At 41.8% G+C, this 26671-nt stretch overlaps 1 protein-coding gene across 2 annotated transcripts in view; it reads left to right on the top strand.

The window, feature by feature from the left end:
* The window catches only part of Cubn (cubilin), a 233806-nt gene that overhangs the window by 121041 nt on the left and 86094 nt on the right, over window positions 1-26671 (top strand). The window contains exons 32-36 of one of the 2 annotated variants that reach the window (XM_059263605.1): window positions 15910-16069; window positions 17885-18002; window positions 20149-20255; window positions 21530-21658; window positions 22543-22675. In XM_059263605.1, the coding sequence (XP_059119588.1) occupies window positions 15910-16069; window positions 17885-18002; window positions 20149-20255; window positions 21530-21658; window positions 22543-22675 (647 nt within the window). Of the gene's footprint in view, window positions 1-15909; window positions 16070-17884; window positions 18003-20144; window positions 20256-21529; window positions 21659-22542; window positions 22676-26671 lie in introns of both variants that reach the window. The other variant, XM_059263604.1, reaches the window with a different exon arrangement.

Genomic DNA, 26671 nt, shown 5'->3' with positions numbered 1-26671 from the left:
AGAAAATCCAGAAGTTTTTCCATGTTTCAAAACCATCAAGTGTGATGGTGTGCATTTTATGCATTATTTTACAAGGCTGGATCATTAGAAAAAGTTCATTTGACTCATAACTATATAATCAACCCCTAACTAGCCTTCGGAGTCCAAGTGGGCAAGGCAGTATATGTGGGAAATCCATTTTCCTTAATGCTAATTTGGACAAACTCTCCTGGAAAAAAAATGTTTAAAAGTGGATGACATTTAAAAACAGCTTTCTAAATGCAGCAATGTCTCATTTAATATGTGAAATGAGAACACAGTATTTGAAACAGTTTTTGCCCATAAGGGTTTTGACCATTCAGAAAAGGTCAGCAGTACATCTGGGGCTTTGGGAGTAATGACGACAGTGAGCTCTGAACCCAGTTAGGTACAGGACCTGGAAACAAAAAGAAAACAATTTATAACCTAAGTAAAATGAAGCTTCCCAGCTTCAAGTCAATTGAATCCTCCCCACAGATTTCAGGATGAAGGAGAGCAAATCTTGTATTGCTTATATGTTCAGGTATGGAAAATGGGAGAAGCAATCTAAAGTTTTCTTTAAGGGGAGAGAGAATCATCCTAGACCCTCTGTACATTCTCATGTGCAGTAGCCAGCAGCCTGTTGAAGGCATGTACTTGATGAGATGCTATTACATAAATGAGATGCAGCAGAACAACAGGCAGCAGAAGCAAAGTTGCTGCCATGCCCCAAAATGGGTTCACCAGACACATGACTACTAAGCTCCTGAAGATAAAAATCAAGCTAAAGTATTTCAGCAAAGAATTGCAAACTATAAAAAGTCACATTACAGCCTTATAAAAAGAGCTAATTGAAAATTTTAGAACAACAACAATACGCACACACACAAAACAAACAAACAAACAAAATACTCTCTAAGTTGAAGACTCCAGAATAAGGATTTGGGGAACATTAGATTACGATGATGTGAGAAATGATGAACTAGAAGATAAGTCAGAATAATGAACATGAAGAAAGGCATAGGTGACCAAAAGACTAAAATACAGAAAAGAGGCTCAGACATGTTAGAGGTGCGTAGAAAAGATCCTAGAAGGAAGAGAGCAGAGAATGTAACAGAAGCAGTATTTAGAGAGCTAATGATTAAGACTTCTGAAATCGAGTAAAGAGCTAACTTAATAAGAATTACCTAAATTCACAAGCAGAATAAATAGAAAGACATATTTCCTTAAGAACATCTTAAAGTGAGGGGGTGGGGTGTGGAAAGACTGTCTTTCAGAATCCTACAGACCAAATGCTGACTTTCTACAGCAGTCATCAGAAGCAAGCAGACAATCGAAAGGCAAATGGAATTGTATGTTCTGCCTAAAGAAGGAAACTACAGACTTGCAAAAGTTCTTTACAAGCAAAACATAATAAAACACTGATTCAAAGAAGGGTCTTTGATAGAAGTTGAATGGACTGGAAGCATACTTTCTGCCCACAGACAGGGACACCAGGCACTTCTCCACTTCCTCTTCCCTAAGCAGACAAGTGGAGATATAGCTCCTCCTCGGCACATTCCACGATCCCGCAAGCTCAACATACAGAGTGTGATCAGGTCAAAACCCAGATTAGAGGCACACCCAACTTGGGTGTGTTTTTCCTTCCTGTGCTCATGAAACGATTTTTCCATGGACCTTGGGGACAAATACACAGTCAAAAGTTTGTGTTAACTACTAGCATAGCTCCATGCACAGCAGGGCTTGGCTTAACCAACCGTTGCCGGAGAGAATAAGCAAGAGGAAGTGAAACCCCAAATAGGATCTCATCAGAGGATGGAGGTGCGCAATTAAATTGGCAGATGGGTTCTGGGAGGGATTCAGCTTAGCAGATACATCAGAACACAATGCGCGATCATCCAAACATGTTGTCAGTACGAAACAACTCGAGTAGCCTAGGCAGTGGGTAGAAGGGTGCTGAGAAGCAGGTACCCTGAAGCACTTGGTGAGTTATGATATCACAAGTGCACTGCACCAACACTGTGAATCACTGTAGTGCAGTGGCTCAGAGGTCAGTGGCTTTCTGGTAGGATGACGTGATCACTACTAACTGTGCTGCTTGAGAAGAGTTCAGCATTCAGCTTGAGTCTCGTTGACTGGAATAGGTTAATAAGGGGGCCTATGACACATTTGTCGCTGGGTTATTTGAGAAAATGTGGAAGATGTGTTTGCTGTCAAAGAGAAGCTTTTGACTGTAGCCTTCAGCCTGCTTCTGTCACTGACGGGACATGTGATTTCCGACAGACATGTTTAAGGATCAGGAGAAGAGGCAGAATGGACTATTAGGAGGATCAATGGGCTTAGGAGCAAGCTGGGAGGCTCCACATCTCTGACACTGGGCTCAAACTCCTTAGGTGCAGAAGTTTAGAAATCTTCCTAATGGAATTCTACCTTAGTGTACCCAGGACTCAGCACACTGCCATAACAATCATAAAAAAGCAGCAGGGGTGACTCAGTTGGTCCTGGAAGCCAGGAAACCTTTCACACTGGAGGCGACATTTAAGTGAGAGAGAGCACCAGTGAAGCAAGGGGTGAGGGAGGCTGCCAGAGAAGGATGGGAAAACAGCACATGGACTTCAGAACAGGAAAGGCCAGATTTGTGCCTGGAGTGTAGACGGTTGTTAAGAAGTGTGGAGACCAAAGCCAGCAGAAGCCATCCAAGTCGAATGCTCTTCCATGCCTTAGTTAAAAAGAAAAAAAAAATGGAATTATCTTATAGGTAGATTCAGTCCATGTACATTTTTCCACGTAACAGAGAAATAACTTAGGACTGTATTTTACAATGAGCATTGTAAGGAATGAACTGGTAGAGAAAGAAAAAGTTTCAGTAAAGACCATTGAGAATCAGCGGGAAATGCTTGAGTGGTAGAGTCTTACTCTGGGCAGTTGTCTTAGGAATGGAAAGAAGGGACCATTCATACTAGAGTCCTGTTATGGTGACAAAGTGAAAGATCCATGGACCAATCACATGGTGGAAGACAAGGGTGTACTAAAAGGTGTGATTAAAACTACTTGTGTAAAGAACAGGTGAGTGACAGTGTCATTGACTGAGTGAAGAGTTAAGCTATAAGGGTTTGATAGGAAGCTTGTATGTTTAATGGCTACCCTATAGAGTTTAGAGGTTGAGTTCAGTGCTCAAGGTGGGGGTCTTAATTGGAAATATGTATGTCATTGTATATGTATTTTTACTTGGGTGGTTCTTGAAGTCATGAGAGTAAATGTGGTCACTTCCAGAAGAACCAGGTAAACTCTTAGGGGTCATGCTACCATTCAAGGGGCAAAGGAAAACTCAGAGGACAGGAGCTGAGAAGAATACCAGGGACATAGGAGAAGAACCAGAGAGAGTGGTCACAGAGAGACCTAGGGCAAAGCTGAATGTAAAGAGTGGGTAACCAAAGGTGTCACATTCAGCAGAAATGACAGTATAAGAAGGATGGAAACAGAGTCACTGGGTTTAGTAGCCTTGTAAGGAAAAGGTCAGTGTGGGTAGTGGTGGAAGACTCTAAATCACATCAGGCTAGAAAGTGCAGAACTTTTTGAGTGTTTCCATAGAATTACAGACATAAATGACATGGAAGGATAAAAGGTAATAACCCATGGATAAAAACAATCATAATCGTGTTGTCAATACACAGACTTGACACACAGTGTTATGGTTTAAATCTGAGGTATCTCCCAAACATTAATAATTTCAGCACTTGCTTTTTAGCTTGTAGTGCTATTTGGAGGGCTGTGGAGCCTTCGGGTGTTGAGGTTGACTGGTGGAAGTAGGTTACTAAAAGCATCCATGTGAATGTTATATTTTGTTGTTTTCTGGTTTATGCTATGTGAGTTATCCAGCCCACATGCTCTTATCCCCAGAGATGGAGCCTTTCCACCACCATGCTTTTTCTGTTGTGATGAACTGAAGTCACTGTGGAACCATCAGCCAGGTTAAGCCCTCCCTCCCCTTAGCTGCATCTGTCAGGTATTCTGCCACTGATACAAAATTAACTAATGCAATGACCCAGATGGATCCTATAACTGTCTATTTTTAGAATGAGAAATTGGAAAACAGGATCTATATTTTTCTGATTTATACATTTATGTTGTCAATGGCACAAACTTTGTATAAGCTGAGTCATTCTTTCTTATATAACTTAGAAATCACCTTCACAACAACATAATTAAGTATGAAAAGGGCATACAGATAAGTTGGAAAAGATCTGCTGTGCACAGTCGCCAAGTACACTGGATTATGGGAACAGGAGGTCTACAGAGGTTTGGAACCAGGCAGGGCAATGCTTTGGTGAGGCTGGAAGCTTGGATCCAAGATACAGTTAATTATGTAGGGATTCGTGAAGGCCAGCATTGAAACCCAGCCATTTATCTTTATGGCCAGATGGACACTGGATGTGAAATGCACCCTGATGTCCAATGTCTTACACAAGACTCTCTGTAGCTGAAGCTCATACAAAGCCAATCATTCATGTTGGAGACACCAAAGGTAATTTCTTGCTCCTGTTGCTTAGACAGAGCCATTAGCAAGGGAAAAAATAACAGCAGCCAATGATGCTTTTAATAATGATTGCCTTCAGGACATTTTTAGAAAAGCTCAAGTATACCATCAATACCATGGTAAGCTGCTTAAATGAGACAAGCCATTCTGTTTTCATTAAAAAAAAAGTAGTAATTAGGATTATAGTGGAAATATCAACAGTCATAGAGTTAATAAAGATACAGAATGCTAAAGTCAGGAGAGATTCCAAATCATTTAGTGTCCTCTCCTTAAGAAAGAGACTACCAGGGTCTAGATCAAGATGCAGTACACATTAATAGCAGGCCTAGTACTCAAAGGAAGCCTTTATCATACTCCCTAAAGTAAGAATAAGTATTTTGGTAAAATATAAAAGTCGACTTCCATTTCTGGTGAACCTAGACTTGAATTATCACTGAAAGAAAAAAAATGTTAGAAATTTAAACATGGAATGGACAATGTCCTTGGTTAGCAGTCAGGAGGTCTAGATTCCATTGATTGACTGATTGACTGGTTGGCTCATCCATTCATTCTTCATTCATTCATTCATTCATTCAATGTTTGGTGCTGATTATGTGCATCTACTGCTAGGTCCTTGGTGTTGAGCATGGTCTCTCTCTCCCTCCCTCTCCCTTTCTCTCTGTCTCTGTCTCTCTGAATGACCTGAGGATCTTAGTTTGCTAAGGGCTCTGGGAACATGGAAAGCTAGAGAAGAGCATCCAGTTTGTGAGTAGAAAGGGGGAAAGGGTGGGTGCAGTGGACGGTAGGTCTGACACACAGGACCTCTCAGGTTCAGTCTCTGGAATGCAAGAACCCCAGGGTCTGAGTGGCCATCACACTTTTCTCCTCTGTATACACAGATGGCAGTTCATCTGGAAGGTAGGGTGGGCCCACAAATAGCCCCGAGCTGGAGCCCTGGGAATGAACGGCTAACTTTAGCATGCAGAGGAAACAAATTAAAAATTAAAAATAGAGCCATCAGCTCAGTTAAACGTTTCTCCCCTTCAGTGTGTCTGTCAGGTGTTCTATCCCTGGGATGCACAATTAGCTAAGGTAATACAGTAATAACCACTGTCCATCTCCTCTTTTCATCTAACCCACAGCGGTCTGCACCCAAAGGCAGCAATGTGGGGATGCGGGAATCCTAATAGACAAACAGTGACTAATGAGTAAATGAGTCTCTGCCATCTGTCCTCCCGCTGTGATCAGTGCAGTTGAAGATTTGCAGCAGCGGATACCTGTGGGATTGTGCTGCAATCCCCTCATTCCTGGAGCTATTATTAATGTAGAACCTCATTATTCTGAGCTGTATGAGGACTTAGGATTCATGGACCAGGTGGAGTTTTCAGAATTTCACCCTGCAATAATGAAAACAGAGGGAAACCGATTTATTAAAAAATGAAACAAAACAAAAAACAAACAAACAAACAAAAACTTGTATTAAAATGTTGAGGGTAGATACCACAGAGAGCTGACCTGAAAGGCGGACTAGGAGTTGGGTTTCAACAAATTTGGTGACATGTCTGTGCTTTCTATTCACCTGATTTCCAGCCTGGCCTTAACTCTCCTCTGGCTTCCGGAAATGATACACCATGAGTATTTCATGCTAGGCAGTAGTGGGACCTGCTGGCTGGGGAGTGGCTGTGTGTTCAGCAGAGGAGAGCGGCTTCAGCATGGTTTCCTTTCTGAGGGCTAAGCGTTAGAGTGACCTCCACCTGTCAGTTTAATTGCTTCATTAGAATTTCTCTCCTGAGCTTTAGATGCCGTGGGTCTGCAAGTTCTTATTGATCTGGGAGAAAATGGTTGGGCTCAGAGTGAGAGAGGGAGGAGAGGAGAGGCAGGAGGGGAGAGGGAGAAGGGGAGAGGGAGGAGGGAGGAGGGAGGGCAGCTGAGGGGCACCCAGGGCCCCTGGAGGCTGACCTCTGTTTCCAGCAGCCTCTTTGCTCAGCGCAATGGAATGTCATCTGCCTTGTGAGAGTGAACACAGATAAAAAGCAAGCAGAGCCCAGGCCCATCCTGCCTCTCATTTGCAGGGAGCATACACTAAGGCAAACAGAGCCTGGGCTGCAGGAGGCAGGCAAGCCCTAACTGGTTTTGTTTTGTTCTGTTCTGAGCCTTTTGGTGCTTATCTAAGTGAAAGGAAGCCAAGGGTGGGATCTGAACTGAAACAAGCCAGATCCCCCAGCCTCACTCCCAGGCAGCAGAGCTTGTTGTTCACATCACCTGCGCACAACACCCAGGGTGCAACAGGGCGGGCACCTAATACATCCACATTTTGTCTTATTATTTCTTTTGCTATGCAGCCCATGATATGTTGCTTTTAAAATAGTCATTTCTCAAAAGGCGCCAAAGGGAAGCAGGGATAGCAGATGACTGGAGCTTCAGAGAGACAAAGGAAAACAACCTTCTTTAAATATTTACTGTTTTACAAAGGAATCAGGAGAGCCTCTCCCCTCCCTCTCCCCTCCTCCTTATCCCTCCCTGTTCTCTCTCCCCTCCCCTTTTACTTCCATTCTCCCCTTCCCCCCTCATCCCCATTAAACGTCTTAGTTTGCACTGAGCTGCTGGAGTAAGGTCTTTAAAATGTTTGCTTTGTGACTCACTTTTGATAACCTGCTTAGCCATGGCCAAACCCATGCCAATGAATCTCCAGCCGCTGTGCCAAAGCAAAGGCCGGAGCTGAGCTGCAGCCATAGCTCTGGGTTCATGGGCCAGGGTAGTTATTGTGATTTCTGTTCCTTTCGGCTCAGAGTCTCATTTAAATGCTGCCTTTTTAAGTCACGGCTTGTAGACACTGCACATTTTTGCATCTCATAGTCTTGCGAAAATGTGAAGAGCGATTCAGATAGTGTAGACCAACAACAGCCCAGGAGCTGAGATGGAAAGTTGTGAGTTGAACTTAGTATTCCTTTTCAGAGCAGTGTGCTGGGAAAGGTCACTGCCGAGGAAACCCATGCTTCCTTCCTCTCTCCCCTCAAGAAAAGCCGCTACGAGGAGTCATGTTTCCATATCTTTCCCTGGTTATATTTATGACTAACAGCATGGACAATATCCTGAGGGACTCCCTCCTTGTCGTTTAGTACTTCCTCTATCTTGGAGCCAGACATGAAGCTGGAAATTCCGTTAGCAGCTCCGCTACTGTACAGAACATGTGAAGGTGGTTCATGAGTTCCCTGCTCTCAAGGTTGACTTCGTACCTCGATATTGTATCAACAAATGACGTGGACTGCTCTGTGATATGGGAACATTTTATTGTGCGTGAGAGAGAAAATATCCAGAGGCATCTGGAAGAGTCCAGAGCAGGGAGAGAAAGTAGACCGAACAGGGCCAGCAGGCTGGACATGGCAAGTGCTGTCAGCAAGAGAGGGGAAAAGAGCAGAGGGTAGAGAATAGAAAAACATACTGAGAATAAATAGCAACAGCAGAGGCCTAGAGGAGTGCCAATAGCCCAGTTATCAGAAGGGGAGGGAAGGGCCAAGAGACCGGCATGGGAGCATTGAAATGTATAACAAGTACTTGTGAGAAGGGACTGAGGGAGCCTGGAGGCTAGCATAGACCTTGATTATGCTGAGAGATGCCAGAGGTATATGTTAATTGGAGATTCATTTGTCCCTTTTGCTGGAGGTAAGGGGAATGATTCCTTTTGGTAGAAGGGAACTGGCTTCACAAGTTCCTGAGGTGTGCTGGCTTTTATCTAACCTCCAGACACCCTCCCAAAGCAGGTTGAGCTCATGTCTGGATATTTGGAGTGCTTTTTGGAGTTTGGGGAATTGGAGTTTCCTTTGGACCTGACAGATATAAATTAGCTCTTTTACCTCCCACCCCCAGTGTATTCCCCTCCCCCACATCTCTTTCACCTTGTTAAGATTTAAAGTACGTGAACCAGGAGACCTGAGGTGCCAGAGTTACAATTTAGTGAAGAGTAAGGACCAGGCAGCAGAGTTGGGGATTTAGCTCAGTGGTAGAGCGCTTGCCTAGCAAGTGTAAGGCCCTGGGTTAGATCCTCAGCTCAAAAAAAAAAAAAAAAAAAAAAAAAAAAAAAAAAAAAAGGACCAGGCAGCCAAATGAAGTCCCAGTGGCAGTGAGGGAAGAGCTGTGGTGCCAGAGATCTGTGATTAGGCCTGAGAAGGAAGTGGACAGTTACTACTGCACCCAGGTCCAAGAGCACAGCCGGGGTTAGCAGTCAGGGATACAAGTTTTAGGTTTATTTATTAGCCCAGACACTGGGCTGTTTGTTAAGACATCTCACTGGATCAGCCACGCTGGAAATGCTGTAGCTCTTTAGTGGAATGGAATGCACGACAGAACCCTCTGAAATCCACAGGAGCCTGACACAAGACTTACTAAAACGTCCCTGTATTCGTCAGGGTTCTCTAAAGGAAAAGGAGGGAGGAACTGGCCAGTGAGAACGAGGGCGAGCAGGCAGAAGGCAGAAGCTTCCATCTTCCTTGTCTTTTTCTGTGAGCTCCACAAAGGTGTGGTCCAGATTTTGAGTGAGTCTTCTGACCTCAACTGATCCAGATTAGGGTGGGTTCCACCTCAAATAATCCAACCAAGAAAAACCCCTCCCAGGTGTGCCCAGCTGATTGGCTGTTTGTTAATTCCAGATGAAGTCAAGTTGACTGCCAAGATCACAGCCCCTAAGGTTGCTTTAGTGCAGTTTTAGGTGACCAGGAAGCTCCTGTGATTATCTTTCTAAAAGGTTGTGGGGATCTCACTTAGCTTCACAGAATTCTGGCCTCCTAATATTCCAGCTCAATGAATGGAACTTGATTTTACCTTTCCCCTTGGTTTAATGATAACCAGTAAGACGTCAGGAAGACAGGGCTTATACTGCTCTGTGCTACTAGTAAGTATTTGATTCCAAGACACATTTTCTAAGTCTCAAGTTTCCAATCTGCATAATGGGACCATAAGAAGAACTAACTTTATATATTTATATTTGAGGTTCTTACCAGTGCCTCATATTGGCATTTTGCTGTTACTACTAAGTCTCTCATTGCCACTACTTCTAACACGATTAGTCACACTATGTTAAAGGTCTTAGTTGTCTTTTTATATTGTGGACCTTAGGATTACAGAACTGGATTCAGAATCTTCAGCTCTTTGCTCACTACCATTATTAAATCATAAACAGCCCCCCTTTGTGTTTAAGCACTTAAAATTTAAGATATGTAACTATCTTTCCATCTTCAATACATCATCCTAACTAGATTACCTTTTAAATACATTTTATGTCTTAATTTTGTGTCCATGTGGGTATGCATATGGAGGTCAGAAAACAACTTGTTAAAGCCACTTCTCTCCTTCCGTCATGTGAGTGGGTCCCAGGGATCAAACTCCAGTCATCAGGCCTGTCTGCAGCTGTCTTGACCTCCTGAGCCATCCCACCAGCCCCCACCTAACGCATTTTGTTAGGCTGCAATCACATTATTTTGTTATTTCCCAGATGATTCGCAAATAAGTTAACAAAAAGTATAGTGCCACACGTGGAAAGACAACCACACAGTTCTACATTCCCAGCTTCTCTTCATGGAAAGCTCAACTTGGAAGTTTCAGAAGTAAAAGATGTGTTACTACCACAGTTGAAATTCATTTTTGCCCTGCGGTCATGAGCGTTGTGCCATAAGGAATGACTGATATTTCCATCAGTCGATCATGAGCCATTTAATCATTCCAGGGTTATGATCATCGCAAAGGGGGTACTCCAGGCTAAAGCACTGTTACTAGCATCCACATCAATCACGTGTTCAGTTCTCAAGTGTATCCACCAGTGGCTGCTTATCTGATGTCATCTGCAAACCTATAGGGCTGTTCAGCTTGCCTTTTGTATCTGACTTCAGACTTTAGAGACAGCGCACGCACTGCACCATGGCAGTTGCTGGGAGACTGAATTGATAGATGACACAAAACCAAGGCAGAAAAAAAGGGATCAAGGCAAGATCCAAATACTAAAGTACCCAGAGGGAGCCTCCAGGCATGAGGAGAAGAGATGAAATCAAAAGATACAGCAGAGAAAACTGACAGCATACTGATCCTCTGGGTTGGGAGACAGAGGAGAGATGTAAAATATTTTGTCATGAAGATCTGTGCTATTTAATAGCTATCTGTTCCACAAACAGTATACCGGGAACTCTCCTAATTCCTTTTATTTCATTCTTTTTAATTCTCACAATAATATTTGATAAAGAACAATATTAGTTCCCTTTCACAGAGTAGGTGGCTAAACAATGATTAGGAAGCACATGAAGGGGAGCAGCTTGTCCCCTAAGACAGGAAACATCACCTCCATTATTCCTCTCCCACACTGAGGCTTATAATGATGATTTGCTAGAGATTCTTTCCCTCTGAAAAAGTTCTATCAATGTTTCAATAGCTCATACAGTTCGTTCATAATGAATATTTACATCAACACATTATATCCAGTAAATTAAGACTCTCATTGTGTTTCCTCAAATTGCCACTTTGTAAGACTCTGAACTTAGAGCCCCTCCTCCCAGAACTGTAAATGTCATCAGGAAGGGATGTCAACCTCTCACTTGAATGATTTGTTTCCTAATGCCACTTGATCTATGACAAGAGGGTGACATGTATTAACCTGACAATGGTTGACATTTACTCAAACCTCACAGTATTGAAATGTCAAATATGAAAATTCCTAATCCATTAGTTCAGTTCTTGCTTCTGGCTAGGGCTCAGGGTATGGAAAGAGCTGAGATGTTGCATCTAGTCCTGTATCTTAGATACTCTGGGATGTGGGCTAAGCTCAAAGCCCTTGGCACACCTCATCCCGTGCCTTATCCTCACACTGTGTGAGCTGAGTGTGTGGGGCTGGCTATGCTCTGTGACTACGCCCTTGCCATTCACTCCTTGGTCCCAGAATATAGAAAAGCTGGCATGACAGCAGCCGCGGGGGACCCCTTTCCCCTGTGAAGAGCTTCTTACTGCTGAGCCTGCTTTGTTTTTTGTTTCTACAATCCACCTCATGAAGGAGAGGGCAGCTTTTTTTCAGGGTTCTTAGAAACTATAGACTGACATATGTTTGACATTTACACATCTCTTTTTACTGGCTATTACGTGCCAGGCTATGTACTTTTCCTTTCTTTTTATACACTAAAGTTACATTTTGGCTTAGTAAATGTGTATGCTAGAGTCCTGTAATTTTATACCATCCCCAGTCCCTTCGAAAGGGGCTCCCTTTCCCGCAGAAATGTTTACCATTTAGCCAGCTCTGGCTCAACTTGTTGGGAGCTGTGCTAGTTGGAGTCCAGAACATGGTGCCTATTTTTTCTTTTGTGGATTCAGCTTCATTACTTCATTAGTGTCACCTAGAAGAAAAGAGTAAGTTGGGAGTCTTATCTTGTGTGTATACTGCTGTGGCATTTCCTACTTCAATAGTGGGTTGAAAAATCAATTCCTAAGCCTACTCTTGGCAGCAGACTTAAGAATTACTTAAGTTATATGAATGCATTATACATTTATCCAGTGGTGATACAATTTGCTAGCTCTGCTTTGGGAGTTAAGTAGAAACAAGGGACCATACATATTGATAGGCTTGTGACTGTAGGCCTTTAAACAAGCAGAAACAAATTTCTCGTATTTTCTTTCTTGCGGTGCTTCCTTGTAACTTTGTAAATTAAAAATTAAAATGTGAGAATATTGTCTTAATATTGCTAACGTTGAAAGCATTCTCAAGTAGAATTGATATTTCACATGCAATTTAAAAATACTGTCTCATTGCTAGTCTGAGACTTTGAAATTTTACAGAATGATAATTAAGTATGCATAAGTTATTTACTTATGTAGCCAGCGTCTTACTATTGTAGTCCAAGTTGGGTTTGAATTTATGACCTCCTACTACAGTCTTCAAAATTCTGGGGTTACGAGCACATGACAATAAGCCAGCTATCACAAGTGTTTTTAAAAAGAAGCAATGTTATGTAGAATTCGGTGAGTGAAGACTCATGCTCACTAGCTTATCTTAAATAAGTTACTAGCTTATTTTGGATAGGGCATAATTTCATAATAAGCACACTTGTCTCACTTTATTTAAAAACAACAACATGTTGTTGGAAAGTAAGTTGAGGCATTTTTAGCTGTGCCTATAAACTTACAACACAGAGACACACACACATATTTGATATGCTGTTGGTATAGAACTTCAATTCAAGGACAAGAATGGCCTAGGAAGAGAGTCTCAGGGAGGGATTGTCTATATTGGGTGGGCATGTTTATGGGGGATTCAACTTAATTAATTGATATAAGTACCAGCCCACTTTGGGTGATACCATTCCCTAGGTAAAAGGTCCTGAACTTTATAAGAGTAATCAAGCTGAGAATAAGCAAGGAAGGGGCTAAGCTCTTTTCTTGAATGTAATGTGATTAGCTGTTTGAAGTTCCTGCCATAACTTTCTCACAATGACTGACTGTAAACGGGAATTATAAGCTGAATTAAAGCCTTTTCCTCCCTAAATTGTTTGTCAGGATATTTTATAACAGCAGCAGAAAGTAAACCAGAACATTTTGCCTTTTTAAGTGTGGGCTTGGAAAAGGTTCAAGTTTCTATTCTTTTGGGAGTTTGTATATACTTACTAGAGTCTAGTACTTTACCAGAGTTTAAGAAATTAAGCAAATTAAGAGGTGTGTTTGTGATGGCTTATATGTTGTTTAGCTCTAAACAATGTCTGAAAGAAGCAATCATACCAGACTGGAAACAATATTTCTTTATTTTGAATTTTCCATACATGTATATAATTCATTTTGATCATAATCATCCCTCAGGCCCCCTTCTACTCCTCCTGGATCCCTCCTCTCAACCCATACCGAACTGCATGCCTTTGTATGTTTGTTTGTTTAATAACTGTATAAACTGACAGGATGACTATTCCGTGGCATGGTGAAGAAGAATGTCTTTACTGTAGATATAAGAGAGAGAACAACCAGAGGTATCTGGGAGAGTCCAGAGCAGAGAGAGAAAGAAGTAGACCGAACATGGCCAGCAGACAGCAAGAAAGGGGAGAATAGCAGGGAATTGAGAATAGAGAAAACAATGAGAGAAGCAGGAACAGAGCATAGAAAAAACATATTGAGGATAGCAGGATTATAAGGAGACTAGGTAGCTGGGGCCCTAGGGGTGTAGAGGAAAGCCCATGAGCTGGAAGGAGTTTAGGGGAGGAGAGGGAACAAGGAGGGATAGAATGCTAGCATGGACTTTGAAGTGTGTAACAGTTACTTGGGATACTGAATGATCTGGAAGCCAGCCTGAGTTTTGATATACTGATAGGCACCAAATGTAGCCATATGTCCCTTCTTCTGGAGGTAAGGGAAATGACTCCTTTTGGTAGACAGGAACTTGTTCTACAAGTTCCTGAAAAATGCTGGCTTTTATCTGATCACCAGAGGTCCTCCTATAGCACAGGTTGAGCTCATTTATGGATATTTAGAGTGTCTTTTGGAGTTTGAGGAATTGGAGGGTTTTTGTTTTGAACCTGACAATGACCATCTGAGTACAGGGCTGCTTGTACACACATGAGTATAGAGCTGTACACTGGAGCACGAACAAGGCCCATATCACAGAAGAAAACTCACCCTTTCCCGTCAACCATCAGCTGCTAGTAGTTCCTCAGCTAGGGGGAGGAGCCTCATGAATCCCTCCCTTACCCATGTTTGGATATTGACTCCCTTGATCGTGTGCAAGGCCTCATGCAAACAAACACAGCTGTGTAAGTTCATGGGTGCAAAGACCCAGTCATGTCCAGAAGACACTGCTCTCCAGAAGTCCTCCGTATCCTCTGACTCTCACAGTCCTATCTGCTGCCCTCTTCCTGGATATCCTCTGAGCTTGTGTGACACAGATGTCCTATAGCTGAACACTCTCTGCAGAGACTAAGTGACTGGTTGAACCGATTAGATCTGAAAATCATATTTTGAAATGGCTAGATGAATATCATTCAGTTTTCAGTCAATGTTTGTTGAATAAAAATCATTTTTAAAGTTTCATGTATTGAATGTTTGGATTTAAAATGTGAACATTAAATGATAAGAGGGAGAAGGGAGAAGGAAGTGTTGTTCTAGAACCAGACTTACTTTGTATTTATTACTATAAAAGCCTGGTCCTTTCTCTGAGGATTTAAATCCTATAGCCATATGATTCATGTGCTTGTACAAATCAGTTCAGAATATCCTCCCAACCCTGATTCTCTAATAGAATGCTGATTACAGTCATCACTAGATTTTCCAAGTTACTTGTGAATACCTCCCTTACTTTAGTTCCCTGAATATTCTGTTATATATCCACATTTTTCTGACAAAATGCAGATGGCAACTAGGCTTGAATGAGATAGTCATAATTAATTTAATATTTCCAGATACTGACTTTCACTATAGTAATATATCTACCTTGTTCAACAGATATCTTATATTGGACAAAATAAGAGTTTCAATGCTAGATGCTAAAATCAAGTTTTTGGACTCAAAGTAACTTGTTCTCTCTCAGGAATTTTGTAACTTATACATCACTAAGATTGCCTATGAATTTTTTGATAAAAATATAGGTAGAGAAAATGGTTGGAGGAATCAAATAAGAAAGACTGAATTCAATTTCTGACAGAGTGTGTACCTAGTGGTCCCAAGTGTTACCATACAAAGACAAGAGACTCGTCAATTCCTGATTTATCCATAAAAGTGTTCAAGAGCTCATGCTAGCTCAGAATGCCAAACAGATGAGTAAACTCCAGTTTTGCAGAATGATGCAGAGATTTGGGGCACATATAATATAAACTTTACTCCACTGGCACAGAAAGTGTGTCAAAGGAGCTCCAGCATGGTACTGGGCAGGGATGGAACCTGATACGTGTCTTTGAATGAGGCAATTTCCGACACCAGGCTAATCGCACTCATATTATTCTTGCCATTTTTCTTGCTCATTGTCTATGAGCCTCTAAGGAGCAAAAGGTTCCAAGAATGTTGTGTTTCTAACAATGCATCCCTACTCGTTATCTCTCACCTGTTCTGCTTCTGTGCATCAGCTTTGCATCAAACATTTTCAGTACTCATCGTGGGCATGTGCTGATTGATGGTCATGAGAAAAAGGAGGACTGTGTGAGGGTCAGAACTTAGAGAGGTAATGGTGGTGTTAGCAGAAAAACACGGAAATCTTCGTATTGTCTATAGAAATGACCAAACACTCAGACATGTCCCTAGAACTCTACAACAAGACAATGAAATAAAGCCAATTGTTCTAGATCCAGCCAATGCAATGCTTTACTGGCTCATTGATTTGCAGATGATCCACAGAATATGGGCCTTATAGATGTAAACTTGCAGTATTGAGAGTTTTCTGTCTTCCATCTTTGTAGACGTATGATGGCTCAAGTTCCACAAACACCCGTGTCGCCAGTGTGTGTGGAAGACAGACGCCACCTAACTCCATCACTTCTTCAGGAAACAGCCTCTTTGTGAGATTCTGGTCTGGCTCTTCCAGACAGGGCAGGGGCTTCCGAGCTCAGTTCAGGCAAGGCAAGTATCCTGTGGGTCACCTAACCCCCGACTGCTGTAATGACACCAGACTTCAGAAGTTCACCAGAGTTTCCAACTTAACATGCAAATGTTCAGATAGGAAGACTTATGAGTATGCTAGCTGTTCATATATTTTATGTGTCTTCATCTACCTTAAATGATGATGATGTCTTAGGACCTGTAAATCTCTTAAGCACTATGTTTTTAAGATAACGTTTAATGGTACAGTACCAGCGATATAAAAAAAGAATTAGCCAAATTAATTTACCTAGCACCTAACCAAGGATATACAACTGTAAGACTTGTCTGTAATGTAGAGTCAGATTCTATCTCCACAGAATGGTTTACCTCATTGCTGAATTCCATATTTTTCCATTGTTTTTGTCCTCAAGTCACCACTTCCCAATTTCCTCTCCCAAGCCTTTCACCCATCGCCTTTCACCAGATTTTTCCTCAGAGATTAATCTTTATCAAATTGGCAGACATAGAAGGAACCCAGAACTTAGAGGGATTGTTAGTTGGTTTGAATGGGGCTATGATTTTTATCTATATGACTCAGATAATTTACTTCAAAAATTTTTTTAATTAAAAAAATTGTACATGTGTTTATTTGTATGTGTTATGGTGCAGAGGTCAGAGGACAACTTATGGGACTCAGTTCTCTCCTTTCATGTGGCTCTCAGGGATTGAACTCATGTCTGCAGGCTTAATGGCAATGCCTTCATCGGCTGAGCCATCTCACTGGCCCCACCTCAAATAAGGTTAGCCTGTTCCCTCATCATGAGCCTGTTAACAGCCACACTAGTAGACTTGCTGGTATCATATTAGTAAACACTCATAGGTGGAGAGTGTTTCTGAGTCAGTCTCACAAAGGTGCACCCTCAGAGACATTGGAGCAAGACACTAGCATGTGTGTGTGTGTCTACCATTCTCGGTGATTTCAAAGAAAAAGTAGTACTTAACACTCTTTTTCCTTACACTTAATATTCCCTTAAGTGTTGCTTAAATGAACTCTTACAGCCTCCTCAAACTCACCCACTCTTGCTCCATCTTTCTCCCAAATAACTCGTAAGAGACACAGTCTGATCACACTGAGACTCCTCGTGTCTGTCCTTTCTCTGTGTGGCTTGAAGATGGAAGTCAAGCCACTCCAACTGTTAAGTACAATTCCAAAACCTGCCCTGACCCCTTTACAGTGCTGCTTCCAATACAATCTAAGCCTCACATGCTTCAGTCAAGACTGGATAAATAGGGCCCTTCTCCTCACCAACGTCTTTGCTCAGGCTGCCCATTCCCTGCGCTGTGCTTCTCATCCTCCAGATCCTGGTCCAGTCCTGCCTCCTCTGGAGACTGGGCGCTCAACAGTGCAGCACACTCTCCTCTCCTTGGTTCCCACAGAGCACTGAACTTCTCTGGTTAATTTGCAATCACCTTTACAAATTGAGTGTTTTCTAGAGAAAATAAAGTTCATTTATAAACAAATTACCCTTCTTATAATTAATGAGTAAATAGAATGAGTGAATCAAAGCCAGAGTGTTGGTTGAATGATTCAGACAATTTATAGCCATTTAATGTGTTGTCCTATGTCCCCACTTCCTGTAATATGTTGTTACCATGCCCCCACTTCCTGTAATTGAAAACTATTATAACTGTAACGTATTTTCTCATTATCTGATGGTTGATGTGCAGCTTCCTTATCAGAGAGCTTTCTTGGCATGCACTGTGGAAATAAGAAGTATTTTCAGTCATCTAATAATTGGTTGGTTTAGTTGGTAGAAATCAAAAGTATATGACATGTGTGTTTGTACTTCCCAGAATGTGGAGGCCACATCATCACTGACTCTTCTGATACTATTTCCTCTCCATTGTACCCTAATAAATATCTAAACAATCAAAACTGTACTTGGATACTTGAAGCTCAACCTCCATGTAAGTAACAAAAGTAAAAAACAGAGGAGTCTGGGGCAAGGGATACCTTTGGGAAGTATGGCTGTCAGTAGGACACTTACCTCTTCGGTGGTAACAATTGATGACTGACCTCTTTTTTGGAAGTCCTGGTTCCTGGAATGCATGAAAACAGTCATTTTTCTAGTCTAGTACACAGACATTTTTTAAAGTGATTCATATTAATTTAAAGGAATTTTTAAGGCTGGATGTGGTAATCCTAGTACTCTGGAGGCTAAGGCAAAAGGCTTTTGAGTTGGTGACCAGACTGGGCTCAACAGTAAGTTCAAGCCAGCCTGAGTAATATATGGAGACCTTGTCTCTAAAACATCCAAGGGCTGGGGAGTTGAAGGGATAGCTCAGTGGACTGAGTACCTGCTTACCACCATTTACTCTCTGGGTTTGATCCCCAGAACTACACGCATCAAGTGGTGGCACATGCTTGTCATTGCAACACACACTGAGTAGAAGAAGCAGAAGTTCAAGGTCACCCTCTATTCATATCCAGTTGGAGACTACTTTGGGATCAGTGAAATCCTTGTCTTAAAAACAAACAAGCAAGCAAACACACAAAGACAAAGGATTGAGGATGTGGCTCCTAGAACATGTACCTACCTACTATGCACAGAACCCTAGGTTGTATTTGTGTACATCTTTGTTATACTGGTAGGCATGTGAGATTGAGGTCATGAAAAAGTAATTGATAGGTAAACAGCTCTTGACATGTGTGGCTGAGTACGGCAGATGCTGGATGAATATGTGAATAATGAAGATATGGTTTGGAGAACTATCAATCTTACAGTTGGAGGATACGATGTCGCAAGCTGTTGGTCACTAAAGGGGAAACGAATAGCAAAACTTATTCTCTCCTGCCATGTATATATTGCTGAAACCCCAGGATAGGTCTAGAAGCACTCAGTAAATGCTTACTTTCTTTTCTTTTTGGAATCTTAGAATTCTATTATCTGACATGGTAATAGTCTGTCCACGTTTTACAGGCAGAGAAAATGAGATGGCCTTTGTAGACATGTCAGAACGGCTCCAAACACAGTGATCCTGGTCCCATTAGGAATCCTATTTCACTTGAACCCTGCCCTCCTTTAAGGTTTCCCGGAAGAGTCTGTGATTTCAGACACAAAGTGGGAAAGCCATTAAGTCCTCTTTTCTGTTCTCTAATTAATGACCCGTGTGAAAATAGGACAGTCACTTAGGCTAATCAGGCCCCAGCATAAAATAATTTGCAGAAGAGCTGGGCTTAAATATTAAGTTTAATTTAATTGTTATTAGTTGTGAAACAGAGCTTCACAAATTGATTCTATTTTGTGGCCACGCATAAGATGTGGGAGCCGGTGACGTAATTCGTAGTCTTTGTAGATGGAGAGGGTGGAGCCCCAACAAAGCAGAGAAAAAGAAGCCCACCCCATCCCCCACCCGAGTCCAGCAGTTTTGTGCCTATTGATTATTTCCTAAGGAGCTGTAAAAACATCCAGATGAAAGTTCTCACTGCAAGGACAGCAACAGGAAAAGATCCCATTCTGAAGATTAGGGACGCTGTGAGGGACAACAAAGGGAAAATGTACCCAGGCACTTGCTGTTCCTTGCGTGGTTCAAAGCTTTCCTGATGGATGATTCAGAAGCTCTCGGGCACTGGTTCTGACCTCTAAATAAGCTTGAGTGTGCTGTGTCTTGTGGAAGAAGGATGTCTCAGAACAGCACATGTAAGGAATCAGAATCTAAGAAAACTAACCTGTGGAGAAGAATGTTTATGAGAGGAAGACAACAATAGCTAATAAAACAAAACAACAGCCTATGGTTATGTTTTCCAATAAGACATTTCCCAAAGTCTCTGGGATGAACTTACCGAAGAGTCCTGATTTACCATGACTGGCATTTGGGATTCTACAGGCGTTTTCAAAAGCATCGATTCTGTTACTCTTCAAAGGAAGCCCTTTAAGCATGAAGCTGAGCCCTTAGCTCTGTTTACCCACCCCACCCCTGTACAAAGCTGCCAAATGCCTGGCTTCCCTGCTGGAAAACCCTCATCTCAAAGTACCAGAGGCAAAAATCTCTCTGTTCTGCTTGCCAATATTTTATTGAATAACCATCCCTCTTCTCTCTCTTTTTTCTATAGTCAGTCATATTACCCTCTCCTTTAGCTTCTTCCAACTTGAAGACAGCACAGACTGTACACGAGACTATTTAGAAATTTTGGATGGCAAGGACTATGATGCACCTGTCCAAGGTACCAAAGACTCAGTCATTTACATCTGTAGTCTTGGCATGTAGTGTGTGTGTGTGTGTGTGTGTGTGTGTGTGTGTGTGTGTGTGTGCATGCGTGCGCGCACGTGTGTGTGTGTTGTTGTTGTTGTTGACATTCAAAGTTACAGTGTTTCCAATAAGCACGAAGAGCCTCATAAGCCACATAGGAATAATCAGAGGGTAGGAAAGCACAATAATGTGGGACTCAAGAAACAACTTATTTATGTTCACAAATAGTTTGTGTATTTTAGTTTGTTTCTAAAGTGCAAGTTCCAGATTCCAAATCGCAATCTGAAGCAGTAGTGGAACAAAGACCATTTCATCATTAAACAGAGCATACAGAAATATCTGGCTAGTACTTTAAAATACTTCCTATATTCCATTGGAAATGTTTCTTCTGTCTCCAGAGGAAGGAAAACATTTTAAAATTAATTAATTGATCTAATTAAAAATTCACCAGTTTGTTAGACATCCCAATAAAGTTAAAATGTGTGTGGCGTAGCTCTTCAAGTGGTTCAGACAAAATAAGCTTAGATACATTAAACACTTTCTCTGTGAGCATTTTGCCATGGAAGTGTCCCCCCTTACAGAAGACAAGCTCTGTCAGAGGAGACTACTTTTATTACTGTGCCCATAACAGAGCCTAGTGGACAAGGACTCGGCACCAGGCACACCTCGAATTGTATTGTGTGAGAAGTTAATCCATTGGTATAGAACCAAAGACAAGGATATGTTATAGAACACACACTCTTACCCTACCACCTCCTGCGGAGTACTGCTCTAAGTACTTTATAAGTGGTAACTCAGTCTTTATAGCCTTACGACATGGATTTAGTTGTTTCTAATATATGAGGAAACTGGGTCACAGAATACCCAAGTAACTTGTCTCAGGTTACATAACTCGTGAATGTCAAGCCAGGTGTTGAATCCATGGAACTTGATCCTCCATCTCCTCCTCTCTGTGATAATGTACTGAGATTCTAAGTGCACTATTGTCTGGTCCTTACTTGGCTGGAAGTGTCTACTTGAGTTACAGTTGGAGTCTAGTCATATCTGCTTTTTTTCCTCTGTCCCTCTATTTTTTTTAAATTAATCATGTCTATATTCATCCTGGCTATACTGGTATCTAGAGTGTATCTTTAGTGCTCAGGCGTTGTCTCAAACACAACTCTGATGTAAGTGGTTCTTTCTCATTGTGATGTCTTGTGTGGCCCTGCCATGGCATTACTTACCTCCTTGTCACCTCTTCATCCTTAGGCCGTTACTGTGGTACCTCCCTGCCCCATCCCATCGTATCTTTTGGCAATGCCCTGACACTGAAGTTTGTCTCCGATTCTTCCATTGTAAGTGAAGGTTTCCATGCCTTCTATTCTGCATCAACATCGGGTAAGTAAGAGGCATTAACAGATGACTTCAGGGTTGGCAGTGTGGGATAGAAATCTTTGCTTGGTTATTTAGGACTCTTTTAAAGTGGGGAGTCAGTTTCCTAAAATTTCCCTTGTGCCTTCTTTATAATTTAATGTTGTGTAAATTCTCATAACCATGAGATCTAGAAAGTGAGGAGAATTGGCTGAAAACCTGGCTGTTTTTTTTTAAGCCCCACCTTATCTTCTTGGAGACCTGTTCTCTAGTGTCACAGCAGTGTGCTTGCCAAGGTGCTCCGTGACTGGCAGTTTGATGGAGACTCATACCATGCACAGCCTCATGGCTATTTTTCTGCACTTGATGCTAGCTAGGGTCAGGTAGGTGTGGATATTGACAGGTCCACTGTGCAGTGAGGCACATGGGCAGGAAAGGAACGAGGTGCCATTCAGCACTGTGCTTCTTGGCCAGGAGAGGCTGTTAACAGCCCAAGCGTAGAAAATAAAGAATGGTGTGTCTTAGTGCTCTCCCCAGAGGGACAAGCTGGACAGTTGCCTTTTCCATGGTAGCCAGGGAAAAGTACCCCTTCTTCTGGGGCAATCTTAAAAATCACCCTGGCCATAAAAACCAAGTGGCTGCAGGATTGAAAACAAGTCCCTTTTTTAATATGAAGTTCTAGTTCACATGGAGAAAGACTTTTAGAAAAGAGCTCCCTCTGTAGGGCTCTCGGTTTTCTGTCTTTGGAATCTTCCCTCTGTTACACTATGTGAAACAGATCAATTGTTAGTGTGAGGTGGAAGTGTCCTGTCCTTTGCACATGGCCCTAATGTTCTTCCTCTTGTGTCTTGTGCTGTCTTTCTTTTGCTCTTTGCTCTGAAACTTCCTTTTTTTTTCCCTTTGCCTTCCAGCTTGCGGTGGAACCTTCAACATGGCTGATGGCATCTTCAACAGCCCTGACTACCCAGCAGCATACCATCCTCATGCGGAATGTGTCTGGAACATTGTCAGCTCCCCTGGAAACCAGCTGCAGCTGTCCTTTCTGTGAGTCCTTTATGTGGGTGTATGGTCTCAGTCCTGGTGAGTCTGCAGGGAGGAAGCACTGTTACCGGTAGAATGGGTACCCAGCATCCTGTGTCCAAGTCACCACCAGAGAGAACAAATGAGAACCTTAGGAAGACTTTCCCCAGTTTCCTCTGTTCCCCTCATAGCTTGAGCTATATAAAACATTAAGAATCTCTCAACAATATTCTATCTTCCAACTGAGAGAAATTGTGTCTGTCTCCATTTGGCCTTTTTTTTTTTTTAAAGATTTATTTATTTATTATGTATACAGCATATATGACTGCAGGCCAGAAGAGGGCACCAGATCTCATTACAGAAGGTTGTGAGCCACCATGTGGTTGTTGGGAATTGAACTCAGGACCTCTGGAAAAGCAGTCAGTGCTCTTAACCTCTGAGCCATCTCTCCAGCCCCCAGATCTGATTTATCCCTATTCCAATTCACCCTTCCTTTCCTATCAGAGAAATGATCTTTGGAGGGTTTTTCATTTCAGTTTTTTATATTAGCAGTTGATTTGTAAAACTGCCTTCAAGCTTCTCATTGAATACTAACAATTTTGGAACATGGACTATGGATGTAGAATGAAGGTTAGATCTTGTTACATTCCAAATAGACCTAGGCTAAACTAAACGGCAAAAATAATATTTCCCAGAAGTAGATGTAAACAGCACATGGTATGTGAAACGGGATTGTGTCATCCCTCAGTAGAGAGGTTCCAATGACAAACCATGTTGATAATGGGTACTTTAAAAATATGCCCTGGCAGCCAGGCATGGTGGTGTGCCCCTTGAATCCTAGCACTCAGGGGCAGAGGCAGGCACATAAATCTCTTTGAGTTTGAAACCAGTCTGGTCTACACAGCATGCTCCAGGACAGCCAGGATGACATAGTGACCCTGTCTCAAAAAATAAAAGAAGAAAAGAAAAAAAAGAACAAACGAATAATTGTTTACTGAAGATATGTTGGTATTTAAATTACCACTTTGAGTTCAAAGCTATGTGCCATACTATATTACATGTTATGGGAGTCAGGTTGAAATCATTAATTCTTTATTACTGTTGTTTTTCACACGCCCTCGGTGTGTAGCCCACAATGGACTAGAACTTGCGATCCTCCTGCCTCACATTGCCATGCAGGGATAACAAGCATGCATGGCAATGTCTGGCTGTTAATTTTGTTTTAGAAAGGATGTCAATTCCTCCATGTTGAGAGGAGGGCATTGTTTGCTGGCTCTTCCTCATAGACATGCCCATCTGTGCAACAAGAACTGATTAAAAATGAGACAGCAAGTTCAAATATTTCAGATTGCTTTCTTGAATCCATCAGTCAGGCCGTACCTCCCCAGGGTGCAAGTGACCTCGTGCTAAGCTTTTTCTATATCCGAAAGGCAATGTGGGAATTTGGGGGTTGTCTTCGTTTTCACTGAAATCATGACATTTCTTATGTAATAAGAAATTATACAATATGCATATAATAATCTCTACATGATGTGTGTTTCTATTCAGCAAGTATTTGTCAGCACCCTGAGCACACATCCCCTTCCCTGGGGATGCTTTACAGACAGTGATGAGTGAAGTGCTGTTGTGTCTTAGTGATGAAGCCCACGGTCCTCCCAGGACCTTGTTAGACCTCAAACTTACCAAGCACAGGAGCCTCCTTTTGGGCCTTTTCCCTCCCATCTCTTCCATGTTCGTTTTGTTTACCTTTTTGGTGGTCAGCGGTTCCAGGAACTAGGTTAGCTGTGGGGGATATTTAATACACGTATGCTTTCTGTTCTTGACAAATTTATTGACAAATCAACTTCAGGAAGCTAGTGAATGGAAACCTCAAAAGATTCATTCCATCCTTAGAAAGACAATCATAAACTTGAAGGACCCCTGTTAGGGTTAAGGATACTAAAATTTAAAATACATAGCCCAGGGCCATGATATAGCAGTGTTCTGTGAAAACTATTTCAATATTTGCTGTGTCTGAAGAATCTTCTATGGTGCTTCAGGAACAATCCCACGTGGCCCACACTAGACTTTCTCTAGAGCATGGGTGCTTATTTTGATTGTCCACGTGACTTATGGAAAGAGGGAACTTCAACTGAAGATTAGCCTGTGGGCATGTCTATAGAGCACTGTCTTGATTGCTAATTGATGTGGGCACCCAGTGTGGGCCCAAGTTATAGAAGAAAAGCAGCTGGATGTAAGCCTGGGTGCAAGGCTGTAAGCAGTGTTCCTTCTCGGTTTTCCTTCAGTTCCTGCCTCCAGGTTCCTGCCTAGAGCCCCTGCCCAGGTCTTTCCACATTAGGGACTGTAACCCAGAAGCCAGACAAACTCTTACCTTCTCAAGTTAGTTTTCTTGATGGTGTCTATCACAGCAACAGAAAGCAAAGAAGAACAGAAAGTGTCATCCACTTTACCAGCTGACAGACATTAAATCTAATTGCTGAACAGAGAACTCTCAATGACTCAGTTGTTTCCTTGTTCACCTGTATGAAGTTTGAGGCCTTTTTGTTACTGGCCTGAGTTTTATTGTTAGGGTGGCCTTTGTAGAATGCAAGTTGCTTTTGCTGTGTGTTAATAATAATGAGAAATGCTTCCTAGCAAGGCCTGGGAGTTATTTCTGCCCTGATCTAAACTACATCCAGATGTGGACTAGACCTCTTCCCTGGGGTGTGTGAGAAACATATGAAGCACACCAAGTTCTAACACAGGGTTTAGATTATGGATGCTGTGGTGAGACTGAGTAGGGAGGAAACGTGGAAAAATTATAGTTGAATTTTCAAGGAAAAGGAGAGGGGAGAAATGAAACTTTTTTATTCTATAGAAACAGATATTCAAAGGAATGAACAGAAACTGTACTTTATGCCAGAGAAGGCATTGAGGAAATGGTTGGTTCTGGGAGCAGAACTGAAATGAGATAATGAGAAACAGAAAGTTTGTTATTTTTGTTGCACATTGTATTTTTACTGACAGATCTTAGACAAAAGATAGATTTGCTTATGAAATGTACCAGCCTAAAACAAAGACTTCCAAGAACAAAGCTTGTATAAGAACATTGGTTTGACACTTGTGAGTATCACCGCTGTAATTTCTAATAGAAAGCCTTCCCTGCTGATTATCCCTGGAAGACAAACTGATCACTAGGAAAGACCTTGCCTGTGTACTCTCCTGGGTCACTGGTCAGCATTTTAACAGGCATTCAGATCACTCGAGTTTTGCTACATTTCAAGTCCTGATTCATTGCTATTTAGTGCTAGATTTATACACACCCCTTCCTGGATATATAATTATCTGTTCTTTATTGAAAAAATATTTTTATACAATATATTCTGATTATGGTTTCCCCTCCCCAGCTCCTCCCAGCTCCTCTCCACTTCCCCACCCACCCAAATCCACACCTTTTTTTTCTGTCCTTAGAATACAGTCACCTAAAACAACAATAATTATTATAAGACAAAATAGGAACAAACAAACCAGAATAGCACAAAACAAACAGAAAAAAAAAAAGGAGTCAAAGGAAAAGCACAAGAAACACAGACAGAATCTGAGACACATTCACACCCTTGGAAAAACCATAAAAACAAAATCGGAAACTACAATATATACGCAAAGGATCTGTAAGCAGAGGGGAAGAAATGCCCGGGTAAAGCATGTGGGGTCCAGATTCTTTATTTCAAATGAGTCTTCAGGTGAGACTAAGACTGCTGGACCACACACCAGGCCTCAGTAGAATGCTTCCAGAGGAAGTCTGTGGCTTTACCTTCTGAGATGAGAGGACTTGCCTCTCTCTTTTCTCAGGAGCAGAATAAAGCAATTTTGGCATATTTCATATTGTCAATAACGTTAAGTGTAATAAGATTGAGCCTGAATTATACTGTTTATCTTATAGGTAGTACTATTTTGCATTTGCTTATCTCAAAGTTCCAAAGATGGTCTGTTTTGTTGTAAGAGTTTTGTATTTCTAATATTTTGAGGACATATGTGAAA

The sequence above is a fragment of the Peromyscus eremicus genome, chromosome 5 (assembly GCF_949786415.1).
Source record: "Peromyscus eremicus chromosome 5, PerEre_H2_v1, whole genome shotgun sequence".
In the NCBI taxonomy this organism is placed as follows: Eukaryota; Metazoa; Chordata; class Mammalia; order Rodentia; family Cricetidae; genus Peromyscus; species Peromyscus eremicus.
The sequence above is the reverse complement of the archived record's forward strand: the minus strand, read 5'-3'. Positions and strand labels throughout refer to the sequence as shown.